Below are 21,202 nucleotides of genomic sequence, written 5' to 3' on the forward strand. Positions count from 1 at the left end.
GTAAACTCTAGGACGTACTCACCTGCAGCTGGTTCCACAGGAAACATGTGCACCATCTTCTCGATGTATGTTCACTTAGCAGTGTCATTTCTGTTGTCTGCCTGGGATACCTAAGCTAGTTCCCTAAAATACACTGCTTCCAGAACTTACAAAAAAGAAGTTTTGCATTTGGGGTAATATGCTTGTGTGACTCAGTATCTAAACAGTAGGTGGCAGCGTCACAGCAGGTCAAGGGGAGCCGATGATTATCTGTAACCCATCAGGGTTCGCAGGGCCTTTGCAATCAGCATTAGCAGTTTTGCCACTGAAGCTTGAAACCATTAAGCTTTATTCTCTGCATCTGATGTGGTTACAAGAGAGGGGAGGGAATCGGCAGCAATTTTTTGCCAGTGAGTGGAACAGTTAGTGTATCAGCAAGAAAGTCTCCCCAGTAGCTTTGCTCTCTGGACCCCTCCAAACAAGAATGGCCTGGAGGCTCTGGGTGTGTGGTCCTCTTCGGAACCTGTCTGCCTCTGCTCGCTGCAGCCAAGTCTGGGGGTGGCTTTGGCTGGTCTGGTGTTTGCTCCCTTTGTTACACTTTTCTGCAGCCTCTTCAAAGCACAAGAAATTCTTTTCTTGTGACTGCATTACCCTTTCCTGTGCATGCCCTTATTCCCTCCACCTTCATTCACACCATGAGTTTTCAGTCTGTGTGTGGAAGGGGTGGGATATTCCTCTCATCTTTTTAAGAGATGCTGAGGCAAACTTGGAGATCTATAAATGAATTTCAGAATGAAAACAAAACCAAGGACTCCACTAATTTTCAAATAAATATTTTATTTATTTGGCTGTACCAGGTCTTAGCTGCAGTACTCAAGATCTTTGATCTTCGTTGCAGCATGGGGGATCTAGTTCCCTGACCAGGAATCAAACCCAGGCCTCCCTGCATTGGGATCGTAGTCATAGCCAGTGGACCACCAGGGATATCCCCCAAGGACTCCCCTTAATGCTGTTTAGCTCAAAGCTGTCATTAGGGAAATCGTGCAGAACCTTGACCACTAACCAGCTTTCCATCTCAGACCAGTCCTGCCTGCTTTCTTGGCCACAAAGACCTGGTTCTTTTTCTGACACTGGCCCCAGTAACTGCTTGGTCCCTTGACTTGCAGGACCCCATCCTGTTCTCTGGGAGCCTGAGGATGAATCTGGACCCCTTCAACAACTACTCGGATGAGGAGATTTGGAAGGCCTTGGAGCTCTCTCACCTCAAATCTTTCGTGGCTGGCCTGCAAGCTGGGTTGTCCTACGAAGTGACAGAGGGTGGTGACAACCTGAGGTAAGGTTTCATAACCCACTGCTCCCACAGGCTGTGGAGGCAGCAAGGGGACCACTCCTTCTGTTGCTTGTGCTTGGTGGCACCTGGCAAAGAATTTTCACTCACCAGGTCTAATTCCTAGTGCATAAAAGGATCTGTTGTGAAGATTAAAACAGAAGTGTATGTACTTGAAAACCTTTGTTAATAAACAAACCCTCATGAGACATTACAAATGTGAGTTTGCAGATCCCGCCCTTGTGCGGGTTCTCTGGTGCACTCAGGCCAACAACAATCCCTGATGCCTGGTCCAGCCCCAGAGGGTCTGATGTAAGTGGTATGAGGCACTGATGGAGGTGTGAGTTCTAAAGGATGCCCGGAAGCCCTGATCTAAGGGGCACCTGGATGATGGAGACATGGAGTCTGCAGGGTCCTTGTAACACCATAACCCAACACCAATATTCTTTTGGCTTCATAATTCTTTTTTACCGTTTCAAAGCATTTCTATACCTGTTGACACTTCACAGTTCCTGTTGGCTAACAAGCTGACCTGGCATTTCCCCTATGACAGCCTGTTTTTCCCCTCTACAAACTCGTGGTCAGTTCTCAGCCAGAGCCAGCAGCTCAAGGTTGGGTCTTCCTGCAGTCCCTGCGTGGTGAGCAGGGCTTAGACCATTAGCAGCTGAAGCTCAAAAGAGAAGGGAAGGCTCAGAAGCTCAGTTAATGGACCTGCCACTCTGGCCTCACTTGGGAGCTTGTTGTAAATGCAGAATTTCAGACTCTGGACCTACTATCTGGAATCTCCCCTGTAGCAAGAACCCTGGGTGATTTGTGTGCACACTAGAGCAGGGGAAGCAACGACGAGCAGGTTGAGTTCTTAGTAGGCGGCACGCTAGCATCACTAGGCAAAGTCCCGTGCCCAGGCTGTATCCCGGACCAGTGGAACCAGGGCCCCTGGTGATCCCAGTGTGCAGCCCCAGAGAACGCCTACGAGCCCTGGTGGAGAACACCCTTTGTTTGTTCTCCTTCAGCCACAGATCTGGGAACTAGCAGAACTGAGGTAGGTCTTCAGGCCTATTAAAAATGCTGTTCAAACATTCAGTCAACAAATATATATATTGAGCACCTACTGGAAAGACAGAGGAAAATGCCATAGACATACCCATGCCCTCCTAGAACTTACGTGCGATGGAGAAGACAGACATTAGACAAGTAAATTCTGCACAATAAATGCCTGAGGTGTGCAGGGCCATGGGAGCCGATCTGGCAGGATCTGATAGGGCCCAAGAATAGAGTCACACCACCCTTCTTGGACCATGCTGAGACACATGGCATGACCAGTGCCTTAATTTCAGATCTGGGGGAGCGGGTGTTGAAACTTAAAATCCTTTGATCAGAAATTAGAGATCAATCAGCTTGGAGATCAAGCTGTCCACAGCTAAAAGCCAAACTGATGCCTCAGCAGCAGCCTGTTACTATGAAGTCCAAGTGAACCAGGCAGGATTTGGGGAAGTTAAGTAAACAGTTTTGCAGTATCTGTGTTCTTACATTACAGAGAAAAACTGGAAGTTCATCTTGGGTGACTTCTCATCTCCTGCAGAAATTTTCTTGCAGGGAATTACAGAACTTTAGTCTGGCCACCCTCTGTTTAATATGTTCCCTAATGGCCACGGCAGGAAAGAACAATTAGCAAATTCCCCAATATTTCCTCCACATCATTTCCCAAAGCTTCTTTATGTAACTAAGAGGTCCAGCCTTCATTACTGGCTTTTAGCAAATTAAAGCTATTTGCATCTTACAGGCATATTCGAATTCCACATACACTGCATCTCACACCAAGACATCATCATGTTCATTAGATGTTCATTAGCAATGGTCTCCAATCAAGGCAGAAGGCCCCAAACAAATTAGACTTGAGGCTAGAATTACACATTAAAATAAGGAATGGATTTACTAAGAGCACTAAGAAATACCACTGGGGCATTCTTGTGTGGTGTCATCCTACAGTAATGATGTCGGGTCAAATACTGCTGAAGCAAGCTTGGTGGCAGCCATCTTATTTTGAAATTGTTGCTGGTGTGCTGAGATATCCCTGTAGCTAAATGCAAGGTACTAGTCCTGGGCTAGTGTTTTCCAAACTTGTTAAACATGAAAGTCTCCTGGGGTGTATTCAAAATACATGTTCCTCAAAATTCATGCAATTTGCAGAGACGTGGATGGACCCAGAGACTGTTGTACAGAATGAAGTCAGCACAAAACTTATCACTTATATGTGGAAGCTAGAAAAATAAGACAGATGAACTTATTTGCAAAGCAGAAATAGACAGATGTAGAGGATGGACTATTGGATATGGGGGGGGGAGAGGAAGTGGCATAAATTTGGAGATCAGGATTGACATATATATATACTGCTGCTGCTAAGTCGCTTCAGTCGTGTCCGACTCTGTGCGATCCTATGGACGGCAGCCCACCAGTCTCCGCCGTCCTTGGGATTCTCCAGGCAAGAACACTGGAGTGGGTTGCCATTTCCTTCTCCAATGCATGAAAGTGAAAAGTAAAAGTGAAGTCGCTCAGTCATGTCCGACTCCTAGCGACCCCATGGACTGCAGCCCACCAGGCCCTTCCGTCCATGGGATTTTCCAGGCAAGAGTGCTGGAGTGGGTGCCATTGCCTTCTCCGTATATAAAATAGCTAATGAGAACCTGCTGTACAGCACAGGGAACTGTACAGTCCTCACAGGTTTGTGAGGACCTAAATGGGAAGGAAATCCAAGGCAGAGGGGTATATGTATATGTCTAGCTGATTCATGATGCTGTATAGCAGAAACTAATACAACATTGTAAGCAACTATACTCCAACAAAAATGTAAAAAATACATATTCCTGGGCTCCTCCCCATTCTCAGAATGGGGACCAGAAATATGAATTTTTTAATTAAGTACCTGTGGTGAGTCTTCTAATTAAAGGTTTGGAAAACACTGCCCTTGGCAACAATGAGCAGCTAGTGGAAGAGGGTAAGGCATTCTAACGGAATAGAGGTGTGTGGGTTTTGAAAGTCTGATCTGGAACGTGAAATGTACCCTCTCAGACCCTCAAACCTGGCTACTCCTTGGTCCTTAGGGGCTAAAGCTTGGTTTCTTCCATTGCTGCAGCATAGGGCAAAGGCAGCTACTGTGCCTGGCCAGGGCTCTGCTTCGGAAATCCAAGATTCTGATCATGGATGAGGCCACTGCTGCGGTGGATCTAGAGACAGATCAGCTCATCCAGACGACCATCCAGACTGAGTTCTCCCACTGCACTACCATCACCATTGCCCACCGGCTGCACACCATCATGGACAGTGACAAGTGAGTAAGGAGACAGCCTCATAGCCTGGCTTAACCCTTGGTCAACAGTGATAGCATCAGTTGTGAGATATCTTTACAGAAGGCTTAGTAACCACCAGCATTTTACTGTGAAGAAATAGAGGCTGAGAGATTTCAAGTAATTTGCCCAAAATTATACATCAGGCCGACGGGGTTAAGGGAAGTGTCTTGAAGGTAAAATGGGAAACTGTGTTTAATTATTAGCCCAGTCTGGGCGGTGGAGGCCGAAGGCAGGAGTGGCAGATGTTGATCCGGAGACCTTTCGGACTATATAGGGTCTCAGTTGCTCCCCGGTAAACAGAATCTTTCTGTTCCTTCTATCTCTGACGATTCAAAGTGGGGATAATGTCAGTAATCTTGAAATTAGAATAGACTCCCTTTTTAAATCAACGTGTTGGTGATGGAGAGGGAGGCCTGGCGTGCTGCAGTCCATGGAGTCGCCAAGTCGGACACGACTGAGCGACTGAACTGATCCTTAAACAATGTGTATCCTTACAAAAAGAAAAAAGCTTACGTGAATAGACATACTGCATCTATTCCTATACTATTTTGTTCCGTAGTCCACACAGAATCCATCTGTGCCGATGGCTCTGGTTCACCCTCGCTCCTTTGAGCCTGGAATGAATAGACACACTGCTACCGAACTGGCCACCTTACCCTGTGCTCGTGTCCTAGTCCACAGACTCCTCGTCTTGGCCAAGGAGGTTCTTTCTCTGCTCAGATTCCCAGTCAATAACAAAAGTGATGCTAAGGCTGAAACAGCATAAGCTTTATGCGATGGCCAAAGAATGGAGAAGTGGAAATTAGTTGGCAAATCAACTTTCTCAACCCCAAAGAAGACACCAATTACATAGGATAGTTGAGGAAGAAAGGGAAAGAATTGGAAAGAGTGGGAGGAATATTCATGACTTTTCTGAGACCAAGGTTGTGGTTTGGAGTCAAACTAATGCAACCACCTTTTTTTTTCAGTCCTTTCTGGGCTTTTCTGGTTGTTGTCATAGCAACTGTCCTTCTCAGGTGCTTGTAGGTATATCATTTAGCATATGCTAATTCAAACCAATCAGCCAGTAAAGGAACTCAACCCTGAATATTCATTGGAAGGACTGATGCTGAAGCTCCAATACTTTGGCCACCTGATGCAAACAGCCAACTCGTTGGGAAAGACTGAGGGCAAAAGAAGTGGGCAGCAGAGGAGGAGATGGTTAGATAGCATTACCAACTCAATGGGCATGAATCTGAGCAAACTCCAGGAGACAGTGGAGGAGGAGGAAGCCTGGCCTGCTGCAGTCAGTCCATCGGCTTCCAAAGAGTTGGACATGACTTAACAACTGAGCAACAATAATATATTACAGTGAGCACATCATGAGACCCAAGGTCTACTGGAAATCAAATCTTTCACCACCTTAGGTCTAGTTGGTTCTAACTAGTTCTTGTTTTTCTCTTTGAAATGTCCTCCTGAAACTTAGATAAGAGCAATTGGTTTCCATTCAGGGGAGGGGCAGGGGTATGATTCTGGGGCAACCACTTTGGTAACAATACCACAACTTTAATAAGTCCTGGTTATTCTTAAAAATGCCAAGGTTTGAGACGCTGCTTTCTAAGCCTTTCTTTTCTGTTTCAGGGTAATGGTCCTAGACAGTGGGAAGATTGTAGAGTATGACAGCCCTGAAGAACTGCTGAAAAACCCTGGCCCCTTTTATTTTATGGCCCAAGAAGCTGGCATTGAAAATACGAACAGTACAACATTCTGAGGGCAAGTCTTGTGGGTTAGAGGACTATTTAGATCATTTCTTATTTTTTGTGAAGCATATCATGCATATAAAAGTGTGTTAAATGTATGTTTTAACAAAGGATCGTAAGTGAGCACCTACATCCTTACTAAGATTAAAAAAAAAAAAATCAGTATTACCAGCAACATCAGAAACACCGTGATGATTCCACTTTGATCATTCCTCCTTGCTACCCACCCACCCTTCTCCAGAGAAACCACCATCTGAATTTTGTGATAATTATTCCTTTGTTTTTCATTTTGGTCTTACCATTTTCCTTAAACATATATCTTTAAAAAAAAAACTTAATGTGAATGGCCTGACTCACACTGCATGTATTCTTGCTTCTTTTGTCCAATATTATATTTGAGATTCATCCATGTCCAAGCACGTAGTTAAGCTGCTTCATCCTCACTGCTCTGGAGTACAGCAGTATGTGAAACAGGCCTCAGTTGATCCAGTTTAGGTTGGTCAGCAGTGGGGTGATTTCCAGGGTTTGTTGTTTTTCCTGTTATGAACAGTACTGCTGTGAGCATTCCGGCACACAACTCCTAAGACACGTTTAAGAGTTAGGCAGAACGTATAGCAACGGGAGGTATGCATAGGTTTAAATGCATATAGTAGGTAATGCCAATTTAAAACTCCCTCCCACCCCCCCACAACCTGCTGAGTGTGAATTGGTATCTCCTTGAGGTTTTTAAATGTATATTTCCCTGGCTACTATTGAGGTTTCCATATGTGGTGTCTGCTGGTTCTTGTGCGCAGGGCTTTATCTTCTTGGATGCCTTGTGAACGTTCACCTTAAACTGCTCAATCTCCTTAGCATTTTTTAAAAAACTGAGGTATAGTTGATTTGCAATATTGTGTTAGCATTTTACCCGTGGACACGCTTTGAGGCCTCAGTTGAATCTGAGCTCTCTTAAGAGGAGCTGTGAACGTGTTTGCCTGCCACCTGGGGGCGTTACCCAGAAACAATTTGAGTTAAATACTCCACCAAGAGGTTCCAAACATGGTTGGTGGGACTTCAGACCACAATCCTGTGTGAGAGCCAGCTTGCACAACGGTCGAGGTCTCCAGGAGCCTTGACAACAGACCCTTCTTCCAGGCTTTTTTGTGTCACATTATTTTGGGTTCAACATATTCCTTACCTCCATTTCAGCGATGCAATTTTGGAAGATTTTTATTCATTCATCAATGTAGCCATTTGTTGACTGAGATGCTCAGAGACTTACACTTCCTAAATGAGGGACTTGGACAACTGTGAGGCAGGATTTGGAAGAGACTTGTTTACTACTATTTGCTGTTCCCATCAGCATCACTCTAGCAATGCTCGTTTCCCCACAGCGGCAGTTTTTCTAATACTCATAAAACCGGGGTGGTCATGACAGCACCTGCCGAGCAGCGCCCCCTTCTGGGAAGTCTGGGTTTCAGTTTCAGGGCCTCCAACCTGTGCCTTTTTGTTCCCACGGTACTACGGGTCTTGTCTGCTTTTGCATTTGCTAGCTCTCTGGTACTTGCTTCTCTTTGGCCCTTTCTCCAATGCCTATTTAATGATTCTTTATGTTGTTCTGTTAACCTATGATTTCCGTCTCTTGCCTAACCAAATGGGTAGAACCTTGGAGATAATGCAGTCCAAGTCTTATTCTTCAGCTAAGCACCAGACTGAGAGTGGTTATATGAGATCCACAATCAAAACTTGTTTATGGCAGAAGCAGGACCAGAAACCAAACTCCTGATTTGCTCTAATGATTCCTTTTTCTCGTATAACGGGAGAGGGTTTTTCATCTACCTTCTGTGGATGCACATACAAGAGAGGGGAAGTGGACTTTTTTCTCAGTCATGCTGACTCAGACTCAGTGAAGGTGGTGGGAACCGGAGCGGCCTGGATCCAAACCTTTGGTGAGGACTCCTCCCCTCCAAATCTTCTGTTAGCCTAGGACTCCGCCACCCAGCCCGCACTCTGGACCCACTTTCCATGGCCGCTCTTGCCTCCTTGCCTCCTCAAGTCCTCTTTCTCGCTTGTCCGTGAAGCATGAAGTCCCTGCTTTTGTCCTTGACCCGCCTCCCCCAGTTCCTCTATTTTCTCTGTAATTGACTTCATACTCTGTGGTTTCAACTTCTATGCATATGATTCTCATTTCTAGCCTCTTTTGCTCCAGCGTTGAGATTCATGTATTCCACTGCCTCTGGCATTATCGCCTGGCTATCCTTCAGGCGTCTGGCAGGCAGATCACCCTGCTCTGGCAGAGCCTCTGCTTCCTCTGTGCTAACTCCGGTGGTGACGCCGCCGTCCACTCGGCCCCACAAGATGAAAACCTGTGTATCGCCCTCAGCTTTTCCCTCCTGATCAGCCAGCCACCAAGTCCTTCCAGGTGCGCCCCTGTTGCTCTTGCCATGGCTCAGATTCTCCTCGCTGCCCTCCTGGGCTAAGGGCATGGGCATCCTGGCCTCCAGGACTGTTTTCCTCACATCCACCCACCACAGCTACCAGAGTGATCTATTATGAAGAACAAGCCAGGTTACTCCTCTGCTTAAACCCTTCATTCAATAGCAACCAGAATAAAGTTAAAATCCCCTAGCATGGAATAACAAAGCTAACATCCAATCCAATCTCATGTTAAGCTCTAGTGACATTAAAACACTTTTAGGATCCGTTCGCACCCCCCCCCCCACCCCCATACACACACACACACTGACTCTAGCCTTTTCCTTTTCTATCCTCTCTGCTTGGAATCCCATGATTACCTCTGACTCACTAAGACTCAGTAAGAAGTCATCTCCTGAGAGCCTTCCCTGATTCCCTCTCCGCTCAACCCCCAGGCTAGCTTCAGCACTGCAGTGGATTTTCAATCTGTGGGGCAGCTCTGCATCTGAAAGTCAGTTCTCCATGGGCTCCTCCAACTTAAGATCCCAGGTGGGAGCCTAGGGTGCGGCCCTGTGAAGAGGTTGCACCAATCTGATACACCTGTGCCAGACGCTGATTCAGGTGCTGGAGACACAGGGCGGGGGACTCGCTCCTGCCAGTCACTGTCGTCATCCAGGGGGAGCAGTGCTGGGGACTGCAGCTGGGCGCAGTGACGCTGTGCGATAGCGAGCGTCGTTCCTGGCTTCGAAGATTCAAATTGGCTACGTACTATCATTTGAAAACTTCCTTTCTGCTTTAGTTAACTAGTTGGGGGGCTGTTGTTTACAACTAAATAATGCTCCCCAGCACACTTAATTTGCTTTTACTGAACTTATTATTTTGTTAGATAATTTTCTGTTTGCATTTCTCTACTAAGCTGTGAGCCTCTTGAAAACAAACAATTTCTTACTGTTTTGTATGTATCTTCAGTGCCTGGAATATAGTAGGTCCTCACTTTTTTTTTTTGGAAAATCAAAAAATTATAAAATTTTCAAAAAAATCTTGATAAAAATATAGCAACAGGGTTGATGCACACTGGTGGACTTTAAAAATTAGCAAATGATATTACACAAACACTGATGATCCCGAAACTGCTACAATTTAGATTTAGTTAGCAAAATCCATATTCAACTATCAGTGTGGATTTATGTTTTCCACATAGATGAGATACTAAACTGGCTTTTGGAAAGGTTTCATAGTGTTTGAAGACTAGACAAAACTTGTAAAAATGCAGGAAAGAATTGGGTTGTACGAACACTCCATTTTCATACTATTCCTTTTTACTTTGTATGCAAGTAATTCGTTATGCTATAGAATTTAACTGTTTCAGTATAAAAAGCAACTGCTTAGGAAAGTAGTAGAAAAAAGGGGAAAAAAAGAAAAGAGTATACAGTATTTCTTTCAAGAGTACTTTGGTTCTCACTGAATGAAGAATAGTTTTCCTTTCAACTCTAACAGTCAAGCCCTTGGTTGACTCACTGGTAGTGTCCTGAATGGACAGTCACCTTGGTCCTCGCCAGGACAGCCCTCTGGCCATTCTGCCTGATGACTGCTGATTTCAGATCCACTTGTCCTGTGGATGTCCAGTTCCACCGGAGCAGCAGTCTTTGGAACATTTATTTGTTGCTCAAGTCCACAGCCACTTGTTGCTCTTTGGGGAACAACCTTGTTGGTATCCATCTATAAAGACTGTCAAGGTATTTTCTGGTTGCACCCCTGGTGCTTGGTGCTAACACCCTTGACTGCTGGCTCCTTCGTTAGCTGGCACCCAGCCACAGGTCACTGTGATCTGGTTTGTCAGGGTTTACATTCTGGCATCATAAAGATGCCTCCTTGTTCCATAAACATCTGCTGGGCTGATGCATCTATTAGTTCCAATCTGTGAACAATTCCACTTTGGCTAGCTTTTCATTTTCCTTCATTAAAACGTCTCAAGTTTTCTGCATACTTGGCTTTAGTGTTAATGGGTTGAACAGAATCCTTTTGTTTTATTGGAACCTAGAGTTAGGGGTATGGCACAAGGGCCAAATTAGGCCTGCTATTTTTATAAATAAAGTTTTTGCAACACAACCATGCTTGTTTCTGTATTTTCTATACCTGCTTTGACAATGAAGTTGTGAGACTCTCTGGCCTAAAAAGCCTGAAGTACTTACTATCTGGCCTTTTATGGAAAAGGTTTGCAAATTCCTGCTCTAGAATCAACAGTGTAGTCTGGACTGGATCGTGTTTCCATTCTCAGATAGTTTGCCTCAAAAATGTCATGTGGCTCCATACCTGCAGCAGATAGAATAATGGTCCCCAAAGATGTCCATGACTGCATCTTCAAAACCTCAAGGATTTACCTTACACAACTAAAGGGACCTCACAGATGTGATTAAGGATAATAAGATGGCAGATTGTCCAGTGAGCCCAGTGTTATTACAAGGATCCTTGTAAGAGAATGAAGATGATGTGATGACAGGAACAGAGACATTGGAAGATGCTGTGCCACTGGCTTTGAAGATGGAGAAAAAGACCATAAGAAACCAAGAAACATAGGTCGTTTCTAGAAGTTGGAAAAAGGCAAGAAAACAGATTTCCCCCTGAAGACTCCATAAATAATGAGCCCTACCAACCTTGACTTTGGCCCAATGAAACTGATTTCAAATTTCTGACCTCCAGAACCGACAATAAATTTGTTGTTTTATACTCCTAAGTAGTGGTAATTTGCTAAAGCAGCAATATGAAGCTAATACAATAAGTCCAAGTAGCTCTGATGAAATTGCTAATATTCTATAACTGAAGTCAGTTTAATAATTCATTGACCTTCACTGAATCCCACTGTAGTGTGAATTTGTAGAGGATTATGTCATCTTTAAAGTCCAGCAAGGGACTTCCCTGGTGGTCCAAGGAACTGGTCCCTTGGTGAAGATTCCGTGTTCCCAATACAGGGGGCCTGAATTCGATTCCTGGCCGGAGAGCTAAACCCCACACACCGCAACTAAGAGTTTGCATGCTGCAACTAAAAACCCCACGTGTCACAAAGGAGATCAAATATCCCACGTGCCACAACTGAGACCCGGCGCAAATGTACATTAAAAAAAAAAAAAGCTACCTTTTAAAGCCCAGCTGGAAGTGGGTATTGAATTCAGTGCTCATGGCTCTCACCCCTTCTATCAAATTGCAAAGATCTTATTCAGCTTAATCCTATTTGGAGGTAAAATTTTGATCTCACCTGAGAGGATGCAGGAAGGTCCTTTTTTTCAAGAATCACGGTGATGCCAACGACAGGAGGCGACCATGAGAGATCAGGGATCTTTCAGCTTCACTGATCCTGGACCTGGGGAAGGGCTGCCATGGGGAAGGATTAGAGCTCAACTCCTCTTGGGGTCCCAGGGGACACCCAGACAGGCAGATAGCCCTTGTGACACAGCCCTGCTGATTCTGTAGACCCCTGGCAAGCCTGCTTGCTCCCAAAAAATGTTCCTGAGTGGAGACACTGCTTGCTCCTGCCACTACCTCCTTACCTCTGGGAAAGCACTGCTCCTTCAGGTCACCTGTGAGTGGTGGTAAGGAACAGATACTCCTAGGCAGCTTGCAAGGGTGGCAATCTGTTGTAGGAAACTCCCATACTGATACACACAAAGCACTGCTGTGGATCTCCCTGACAACCACAGTGGGCTGAGTGAAAGGAAACAACGCAAACTAGAGACTGGAGAGATGAGCCCTGCTCTGTGGTACTGAGCCGTCTTGTCTCACCCAGCCCAGGCGAAATGTGAGCTTAATCAGTATGTAATAGATGGGAGAGTTTAAAATCCTGTGAGTTGGGCTTCCCTGGTGGTTCAGTGGTTAAGAATCCACCTGCCAAAGTGGGAGACATGGGTTCGATCCCTGATCCAGGATGATCCCACATGCCGAGGAGCAAAGCCCATGCCCAACTATTGAACCTGTGCTCTGGAGCCTGGGAGCTGCAACCTAGAGTCTGTGCTCCATAACAAGAAGCCATTGCAATGAGAAGCCCACACACCCCAACTAGAGAGTAGCCCCTACTTGCCTTAACTATAGAAAAGCCCACGCAGCAACAAGGACCCAGAACAGCCAAAAATAACTAAAAAAAAAAAAAGAAAAAAAATCCTGTGAGTTGTAATGACAAGAGATGATTTAGGAGTAAGTTATATGATCCTCAAGGTTTCTCAGTCCTTAGGGCTAAGGTTCTGCAAGTGAAACACAATTCAGAGCACAACTGTGTTCTTTTAGAGCTTGTTTGTGCTTCTGACCCTGAAACAGAATGGACAGAGTTCCAACTTCACAGTTAATTAAAAGAGTGAAACAAAATTCAACCTTTATTAAAACCATGTAATTCTAGAGCTCACAGTTCACAAAAATTTGCAGAATCATCTTATTTGTTCTCACAATACTCTTGAGAGGGCGATACAAAATCTATACACTTTAGGTGACAGAAGATTCCCACTATCACTCCCTGTTCTCCGAGGATACTTGGGAGAAAGCATCACTGAAGAGCTGCCTCCAGGAAGGAAAGGGAGCACATTCATGACAGGAAGGAAGCAGGCAAACCGGATATGGAAATTTCTGTTGTGTCAGAAACATATGACACCCTTTCCTTCCTGGGTTTTTTTTTTTTTTTTTTGTAATTCCTACTCTTCCAACGGTAGGCTTCCCTGGTGGCTCAGATGGTTAAGAACCTGCCTGCAATGCAGACCTGGGTTCGATATCTGGGTCAGGAAGATCCCCTGGAGAAGGGGATGGCAACCCACTCCTGTATTTGATACCTGGAGAATTCCATAGACAGAGCATACTGGTGTGCTACAGTCTACGGGGTCACAAAGTCAGCCATGACTGGACGACTAATACACACTTTTCCAATAGTGAAGTGAAGTTGCTCAGTTGTGTCCAACTCTTTGTGACCCCATGGACTATAAGGCTCTATAGTCCTATGCAATCCTATAAGACTATGCGACCCTATAAGGCTCCTCTGTCCATGGAATTTTCCTTCCCTTGTGGCTCAGCTGGTAAAGAATCCGCCTGCAATGTGGGAGACATGGGTTTGATCCCTGGGTTGGGAAGATCCCCTGGAGAAGGGAAAGGCTACCCACTCCTGTATTCTGGCCTGGAGAATTCCAGGGACTGTACAGTCCATGGGGTCGCAAAGAGTCAGACACGATGGAGTGCCTTTCCAATAGTAGAAAGTTCTATTTTAAAAAAAACAGCCTACACAGGTGCTTCTCAAGTTTAACGTGCATACAAATCACCTGCAGCCCTGACTCAGTAAGGTTAGGGTGGGGCCTGCATTTCCAGTGAGCTCCCAGGTTACACAGGTGGTGATGCTGCTGGTCTGAAGACCACACTTAGGCAAGACCTAGCAGCCACTACGGAGAACAGTATGGAGGTTCCTGAAACAAACTAAAAAATAGGGGGAAATGTGCAGGATCTCTACCTGAGGGAACGCACAGGACGGTAGGCTGGCAAGGGAGCACAGCCCAGCCTGCTCTAGGAGGAGCATCCAGTAGCCTCTCCCAGCCTGACCAAGCCCCGCTGACGATGGACACGGGGGAAGAGGACGATAAGCGAGCCCGGCTACAGTTCCAGCAGGTGGAGCCCTTGGTCTCCCGGTGCAGCAGCAGCAGCAGCTGCTCGCACTGTGTGCGACCTCTAGGAGAGCCCTGGCAAGGTGGGGGGCAGCCTGAGCCAGCAAGGACAGGAGCCTGCTGAGTGGGGAAGAGATGCGCAGCTGCCCTTCCGAGCAGAACCCAGAGAACTTCCTGGCATCGTCATCAGCCATGGACTGAAAACTCACTAAGGACACCTACCTTGCCTGGTGTGCACTGCCCAGGCACAGGCGGCTCAGCTTGCAGCCTGGCCAGCACCTCATCCTACTTACGGTACATGCAGTAAATGGGAGAACCCAGGCCTTGCAGCCCTGCTCTGCCATTTGCTAGCTGTGTGGTCTAGAGCTACTTGCTTAACCTTCCTTCAACTTCCATTTGCCATCTTCAAAACAAACAGTGATACACAAAAAAAAAACCAAACAAAAAAACCCCTAAAAATTGGGCTTTCATATGACCCAGCAATCCCATTTCTGGGCATATGTATCTGCAAAACACAAAAACTCTTCATTCAAAGAGCTACATGCACCCCAATGTTCACAGCAGCACTATTTACAAAACAGAGAAGACCTGGTAACCAGTGTCCATCAACAGATGAATGGGTCAAGATATGGTGCATATATACAACAGAATGCTCCTCAGCCACAAAAACAGAATGAAATAAAGCCATTTGCAGCAACACAGATGGACCTAGAGAATATCATATTAAGTCAGAAAAAGATGAACATCATACCGTATCACTTGTATGTGGAAACTAAAAAAAATGATAAAAATAAACTTATTTACAAAACAGAAATAGACTCACAGACATAGAAAATAATTTATGGTCTACCAAAGGGGAGGGGGGAGAGATAAATTGGGAATTTGGAATTAACAGATACACATCACTATATATAAAACAGATAAACAGGGACATACTGTATTAGCACAGAGAACGAAAGTCAACGTCTTGTAATGACCTATAGTAGAAAAAAGTCTGATACATATATAACTGAATCATTTTTCTGTATGCCTGAAATACTGTACATCAACTACATTTCAATAGAAAAATAAAGACCTAGCAGACATGTTAATGTTTAAACAATACTTATCTTCTCATAAACTTGCTCCCATCTCAATGATCTCCCCTTTGTTAAGGATTCCATCATTTCTCTAATTTCGTATCTTTATAGGATGCTGCCTTTTCCCATTCACAAGCAATCTGAAATCCAAGCTAGTTAGCTTTTCTTAAATTAGATTTTTCTGACCTTTGATCTGTCCTCCCCTCAAATCGTCCCGCTATCATTAAGCTTTCCTATAAACAGACAATCTGCTTAGGAAGCTTAGCGAACAAGGAGTTTCTCATCAAATCTGAATTCCCTGACTTGGACCTTGGGGCTCTCTATCGTTTGCTTTGTGCCAGGCAGTGTCCCAGCACTGTCCATGTATTAACTCATCCCACCCTTACCACAACCCCAGGAGGCAGATAACAAGTATTATCTCTATGTTAGATAAGGAAGCTGAAGCCCAGGTTGGGAAGTTGCCAAGGTCACAATGCACCAGTGTCAGTCTGGTTCAGAACAAGGTGGAAAGGCTCAGCCTGACCCAAGTTTAGATTCAGGCTCCATCAAAAACTTGATGTAAGACTTGGGCAGGTCACAATGTCACTGGACCCCATCTTCCTTCTTCGTAATATAAGAGTTAGCCTTGCTGGCCTGTAAGCTTTTTCTCGAGTCTACCTTTCACCCACGTTCTCTATTCCTTAACAGTCTCAGGCGACTGCTTCATCGGCACCACCTTGGCCAGTGCTCCTGCTCCTTCTCCCCTCCCCGCCTGCCCCCCCCCCCCCCCCACCAACCTGGCTTGAGCTGCCGTCTGACTGTTAGTCCAGCATTAGTGCATCAGCTTCCATATCTGTGATGGCTGGAGACACTTACCTCTTAGAATTCCCAGCTCTTCTGTTTTGCTAGGATTTTACTGCACGAAATGGCTTAAAATGCAGCATGGACATATTTTAAGTATAGAGTGTTTCTGCTGAAATCATATTTGCAAAGGAATTCCTGACCTGAGTTTCTTCACTTAGCCTCTCGCATTTCTTGAAATCTAAGTATCAATGAATCATCAAGAAGGTACCCCCAGAAACATGAGAAGGTTCAAGCTAAACCGGGAAGAAAGTCAAGAAAACATACTTATGGCCCTTAAAATGCTTTTATTTATAAAATAACTACTTAAATATAAACATCTCTAAACACTATTCACGAGAGACTCTTGCGTTGCTGCCTTCTGATTGACCAGCAGACCCCGGGGTGGCCAAGGATCCCCCAGGTGTCTCCTAACTCATCAAGACTTTAAGGTGAAGGTGCATTTAGAGAAGCAAGGGCTGTAAGCTGTTCTTCATGCCCTTTCTTGCAAGACAAAATTCATGATTTCCTGTTCCAAGGCAGGCTTTCAATCTGGGGCAGACCTTAAGAATAAGAGCCCTGCTCACATACAAACTTCAGGGGGGATCTTAGTGTTAGGATCAGTAAACATCTTCCTGAGGTGGAGGAGGTACAATCAGGCACTTTAGATTCTGTTTGGCTTAGACCATGGTCTCTGAAGCAGGGGGGCTGATGAAACAGAAAATGCTTATTTCCAAGTCTAGGATAAGCTACTTCTGGACTGTTTACCCAGATTCAAATGAGATAAATGTGCGTTACGTTCTCTTCATCTGTGGACAGTAGTGTGGAGGAAGGGGAGAGGCATCCAGTCTCCCTCTGGGCTTGACTGGCTTCAGCCCATTGCAGAATGAATCCCCTGCAGGGAACAGTGGGAGCGCCGATCCCATTCTCCCAAGAAAGTCTATCAGCTATTGATTGAGCTTCAGGAAAGAAGCCAGGAAACATTATCGTATATAGACCATATAGAGATGGTGTCAGCAAGGTGTGGAGAATAGCACCTAATGGGAAGAGAACCTTTCATATGAAGGTTCAGGGGAAAGGAAGATTCTAAACATTTTTTAAAAGGAGAAAGAAGTACTAGGTTGGCCAGAAAGTTCGTCTGGGATTTTCCATTAGATCTTGCAGAAAAACCCAAATGAACGTTTTTAGCTGACTCAATAGTTGAATTTTGCCCAATCTAGAAATGTGGTGAAATAAATAAGAAAAAGATTACAGATGGCAGTGTTTTAGGGATGTTTAGAAATAAGGGGTGTGTGTGCAAAAATGTGCCAGACACTGAGGTTTTAAAACACCAGATTTGGTACAATGTTGACAAACTTCTTGCCACATGCAGAGGCGCAGCCTGAAAGGGCTCCCAGAGAATTCATCCAAGTTGGTTTCCGGTCAGTTGATCATGGAGCATGGGGCCACCCCACTCAATATGGCACAACCAACATCAACTTCTTCTAATGCTATAGCACAGCTTCTAGCATATATTGGATACTGGTCTTCTGATTAGAAATTTCTCATTTCCAAAGGCTGACCCCAGGACTTGCTTCTCTTTTCATGGTCACTGAATCACTTGTTAAGCACCCGGGTCCATTTCAAATTCTAGAGATTCTAGTGAGCATCAAGGCTGACAACCCAATCGAAGAGAACAAGACTTATGCCTCACTGTGCCACGGTTAAGCAATGTGGCAGGGCTAGTGTCCCAGGAGCAGGAGCCCTCTTGGCGGATACCAGAACCCTTCAGCAGAAGGAAGTGAAGGCAGCAAGGTTGAGTGGGAAGCAGAACAGGCTCAGGTGTACTCAGCTTTGCGGATATAATTGGATGGAACGTAACCCTTTTTCCCATTGACTTCAGCTAACCACCATTCTGTATTTCCTGTAACATCTTTAAATTCTAGGATCTTGAGTCTCTGGTTGGCTGACACACTCAGCTCATTTGGGTTCCGTGCCTTGAAGGTATAGACAGCAAAATAGACCTGTGAGAGGGAGAGAAAGTGAGTTAGGAAATGGGAAACATCTGAGAGCAAAGCTACCCAACAGAACTTCCCAGGGTGATGGGTACTGTCTGGATCTGGACCATCCAATATGGCAGCCCTAGACACATGGCCACTGAGCACTTGAAATAACAGCTAGTGAGATGAAAGAACTTAATTTTAAATTTAACTTTACCTAACTTAAATAGCTATATATGGCTGATGGCTACCATAATGAATAGGACAGCTTTAAAGAAAACCAAAATTCACTTAACTCTTTCAGAGTTGCCTTAAAAAGGGAAAAAAGCTTCACTCAGTATGGAAGATGGATGAGACATGAGGATGCTCTTTCATACTAACACAGAAATTCTGTATTTAAAAATCTTTACAAAACAACAAAAAAACCACATCTAATCCCAAAGAAAGAAAGGATGCTCACGAGGTGCCCATAACAGGGCTAGCATGCAAAGCGAGGGTGTGGTCAGTGATCAGGAGGAGGAATCATGAGGCCCGCAGGGGCAGAGAGATGAACACACACCCAAGGGTGCTCAAGGACTGGAGCTGGTGAGGCTAGAACTGAGATCCTTGCACAAAGTCAGAATCTCAGAAAGGGCCACTTCCTGGTCCATTTCCACCAGCCCACTGGTGGGTCCAGAGCTGGGATGTGTGTCCTGGGCTTGTCAGAGCCACAGAGAGCTCACCGACAAAGGTAAGACACACTTGGAGACTCATTGCTGCAAGTGAGCTGAGGGATTCCTCAGCTGTGGATGTGAAAGTGGCTTTAAAATATGCAGGTTTAAAATGTTTATGATACAAAGGGGCCATTACAAAAAGAACAGAAAAAGCTGAAACAGAATCAGAATTCTATTTCTGAATTCTAGAAATTTAGTTACTTGAATGAGAAACTAAGTAGATGAGTTAAACAGCAGACTTTATACCAATGGAAGAATCAGTGCACTGGAAGAGTGTGAAAAGCTTCATGGTAACACCTGGTAAATGCTCCACAAAACTATAGCCTGTGAAGTCAGCCACCGAAGGTCCAGAAGGGTGGAGCTGCCCACTCTCACAGCAGTGAGCTTCTGGAAATCCTTTATGGATTTATCTGTGGGCCCATTTCCAGGGTCAGCCCCCCAGGCCGGGTCAGGCCTCGCCCACTCCTGAGAGCTCATCCCCTGCATCCACACGCTGCGCAGTAACCATGGAAACCGGGCACACTCACCTGGTTGCCTTCCGCCTCGCTACTCTCTGGATGTTCATGTCTGTCCTCCAGAGACAGTGCTGTTCTTGCGCCTGCTTTTACGAGGTCTCGACCCTGCCCGTTACGCCCTGACATGGATGAACCAGCCATTTCTGGATGCCTGGGGTTTCGGGAGTTCCTCAGGGTAGGGGCAGGCTGGTGAAGGTCTCTGACCGCATCGCCCGAGTCCCAAAGCCTGTGCTGGGAGGGGGAGTCTGGGTCCGAGGGGCATCTGGAAGGACTGCCCTCTGAGTTCAAGGATGTGCTGAGAGTTCCTTGGTCAAATTCTGTCTGGGAAGATGCATCTGGAGGCTGTTTCTGGCAAGGCCCTGAGCTAAAGGACACAGCCATGCTGCTGGGGTTGAAGGTCAAGGTGCCGCCGCTGTTCTGCCGCCGAGGGAACCGGGGGGAGGAGCTGCCGTGCTCCGACTCGGTGGAGGAGTGGCTGCCCACGGAGGCGTCGGAGTGGCTGCGGCGCGCGTTGTAGGGCTTCAGGAAGGAGCTGTACACAAAGCCCTTGGTGACTGCGGGGAGGAAAAACAAACACCAAGAGCTTTTCGTGGGAGGAGCCGGGAGGAAATCAACAGAGGACAAACTATGGCTTACGGTCAATACTGAGAGGGAATAAGATGTCGGGAGACAAAGAGAAGACACCATCCCATCCCAGGGCGCAAGGCGGATGGCAGAGACGAGACGCTGTGGCTGTTGGTCCAACAGGTGAGTGACAAGGGGCTTTGCTGAGAATTGAGAGACAGTAACAAAAATGACCACATGCCTGATCATGAGCAGATGAAGACATTTTAACAAGGGAGCCAAACCGTGGGAGCAAAGGCTAAGGGGAAGACTTCACTAAGGATGTGTTCAAGTCCATAGTGTGGTTAAAAGGGATTTAAAAGCCATCCTCAGCTGACAGAGCCCCTCCCATATGCCTCCCTGCCCTCTCCACCCCTGGTTTAGGAATGTGGTGGGAATACTGAGAACTAGAGTAGGAAACTGCTTATATTAGTTAGAATACACACCTAACACATGTTCATGTCAATAAATTACCTAAGATGAGGACAGAAAGGGCCCTCAGCTAAAACCTTAAGCATAAATTAGGAACTGAGATCTCTGACCTATAGGAAAAACTGCTATAATACTGAATAAGAAAGAATTATCTGTTAGGCAGGGACCTGGAGTATGTAACCTCCACTTGAGCAAGGGTCATCTCTGTCTTGACCGTCAGTGTGTTTCCTGGACCTAAAAAAAAGCCAGCTTGCATTTGTTCTCTTTTCTGAGTGATGGCAAGAAGTCCCCTAGCAGACAGCAAGGGGTGGAGGGTCTAAGAGCTAATCCTGATGCTGTGGGCTTCCTGCTACCACTTAACTCATCAGGACTGTGGAGCTAGGAACCCAAGGACAGGGGAGCTCTAACAGTCTGAATCTTCACTAAGAGGCCATCAGTCTATCAGTGGCTCTCACCTGCCATCGCCCTGGGGGCCCCTTCCTTTGTCCTGCCTTTCCCAGTTCAATCTTTATTATTTTGGGTAAGCAGAATAGGCGGCTGGGAAAGGAGAAAAAAAAATCCACAAGACACTTTTAAAGAAACTGAGAAATATTAAAATTTTCAGTTCTCATGGTATGAATACAGGTGTTTATTACAGAGGACACAATCCTTC

General features: G+C 45.7%; 2 protein-coding genes across 18 annotated transcripts in view; one reads left to right on the plus strand and one right to left on the minus strand.

Moving 5' to 3' along the window:
- Positions 1–6,410, plus strand: part of ABCC2 (ATP binding cassette subfamily C member 2) — a 79,609-nt gene extending 73,199 nt beyond the window's left edge. For all 15 annotated transcript variants that reach the window (XM_044934901.2, XM_044934897.1, XM_044934899.1 and 12 more), the window contains 3 exons: positions 1,146–1,312; positions 4,440–4,634; positions 6,274–6,410. In XM_044934901.2, coding sequence (XP_044790836.2) covers positions 1,146–1,312; positions 4,440–4,634; positions 6,274–6,403 — 492 coding nt within the window. In that variant the 3' untranslated portion in view covers positions 6,404–6,410. The remainder of the gene's footprint in view (positions 1–1,145; positions 1,313–4,439; positions 4,635–6,273) is intronic.
- Positions 6,411–16,596: 10,186 nt separating this feature from the next.
- LOC102397777 (dynamin binding protein) overlaps positions 16,597–21,202 on the minus strand; it is a 118,866-nt gene continuing 114,260 nt past the window's right edge. For all 3 annotated transcript variants that reach the window (XM_006067604.4, XM_044935339.2, XM_025274306.3), the window contains 2 exons: positions 19,528–20,069; positions 16,597–18,311 (listed from right to left, as the gene is read on the minus strand). In XM_006067604.4, the coding sequence (XP_006067666.4) occupies positions 18,126–18,311; positions 19,528–20,069 (728 nt within the window). In that variant the 3' untranslated portion in view covers positions 16,597–18,125. The remainder of the gene's footprint in view (positions 18,312–19,527; positions 20,070–21,202) is intronic.

Source organism: Bubalus bubalis, chromosome 23 (genome assembly GCF_019923935.1).
Source record: "Bubalus bubalis isolate 160015118507 breed Murrah chromosome 23, NDDB_SH_1, whole genome shotgun sequence".
Classification (NCBI taxonomy): domain Eukaryota; kingdom Metazoa; phylum Chordata; class Mammalia; order Artiodactyla; family Bovidae; genus Bubalus; species Bubalus bubalis.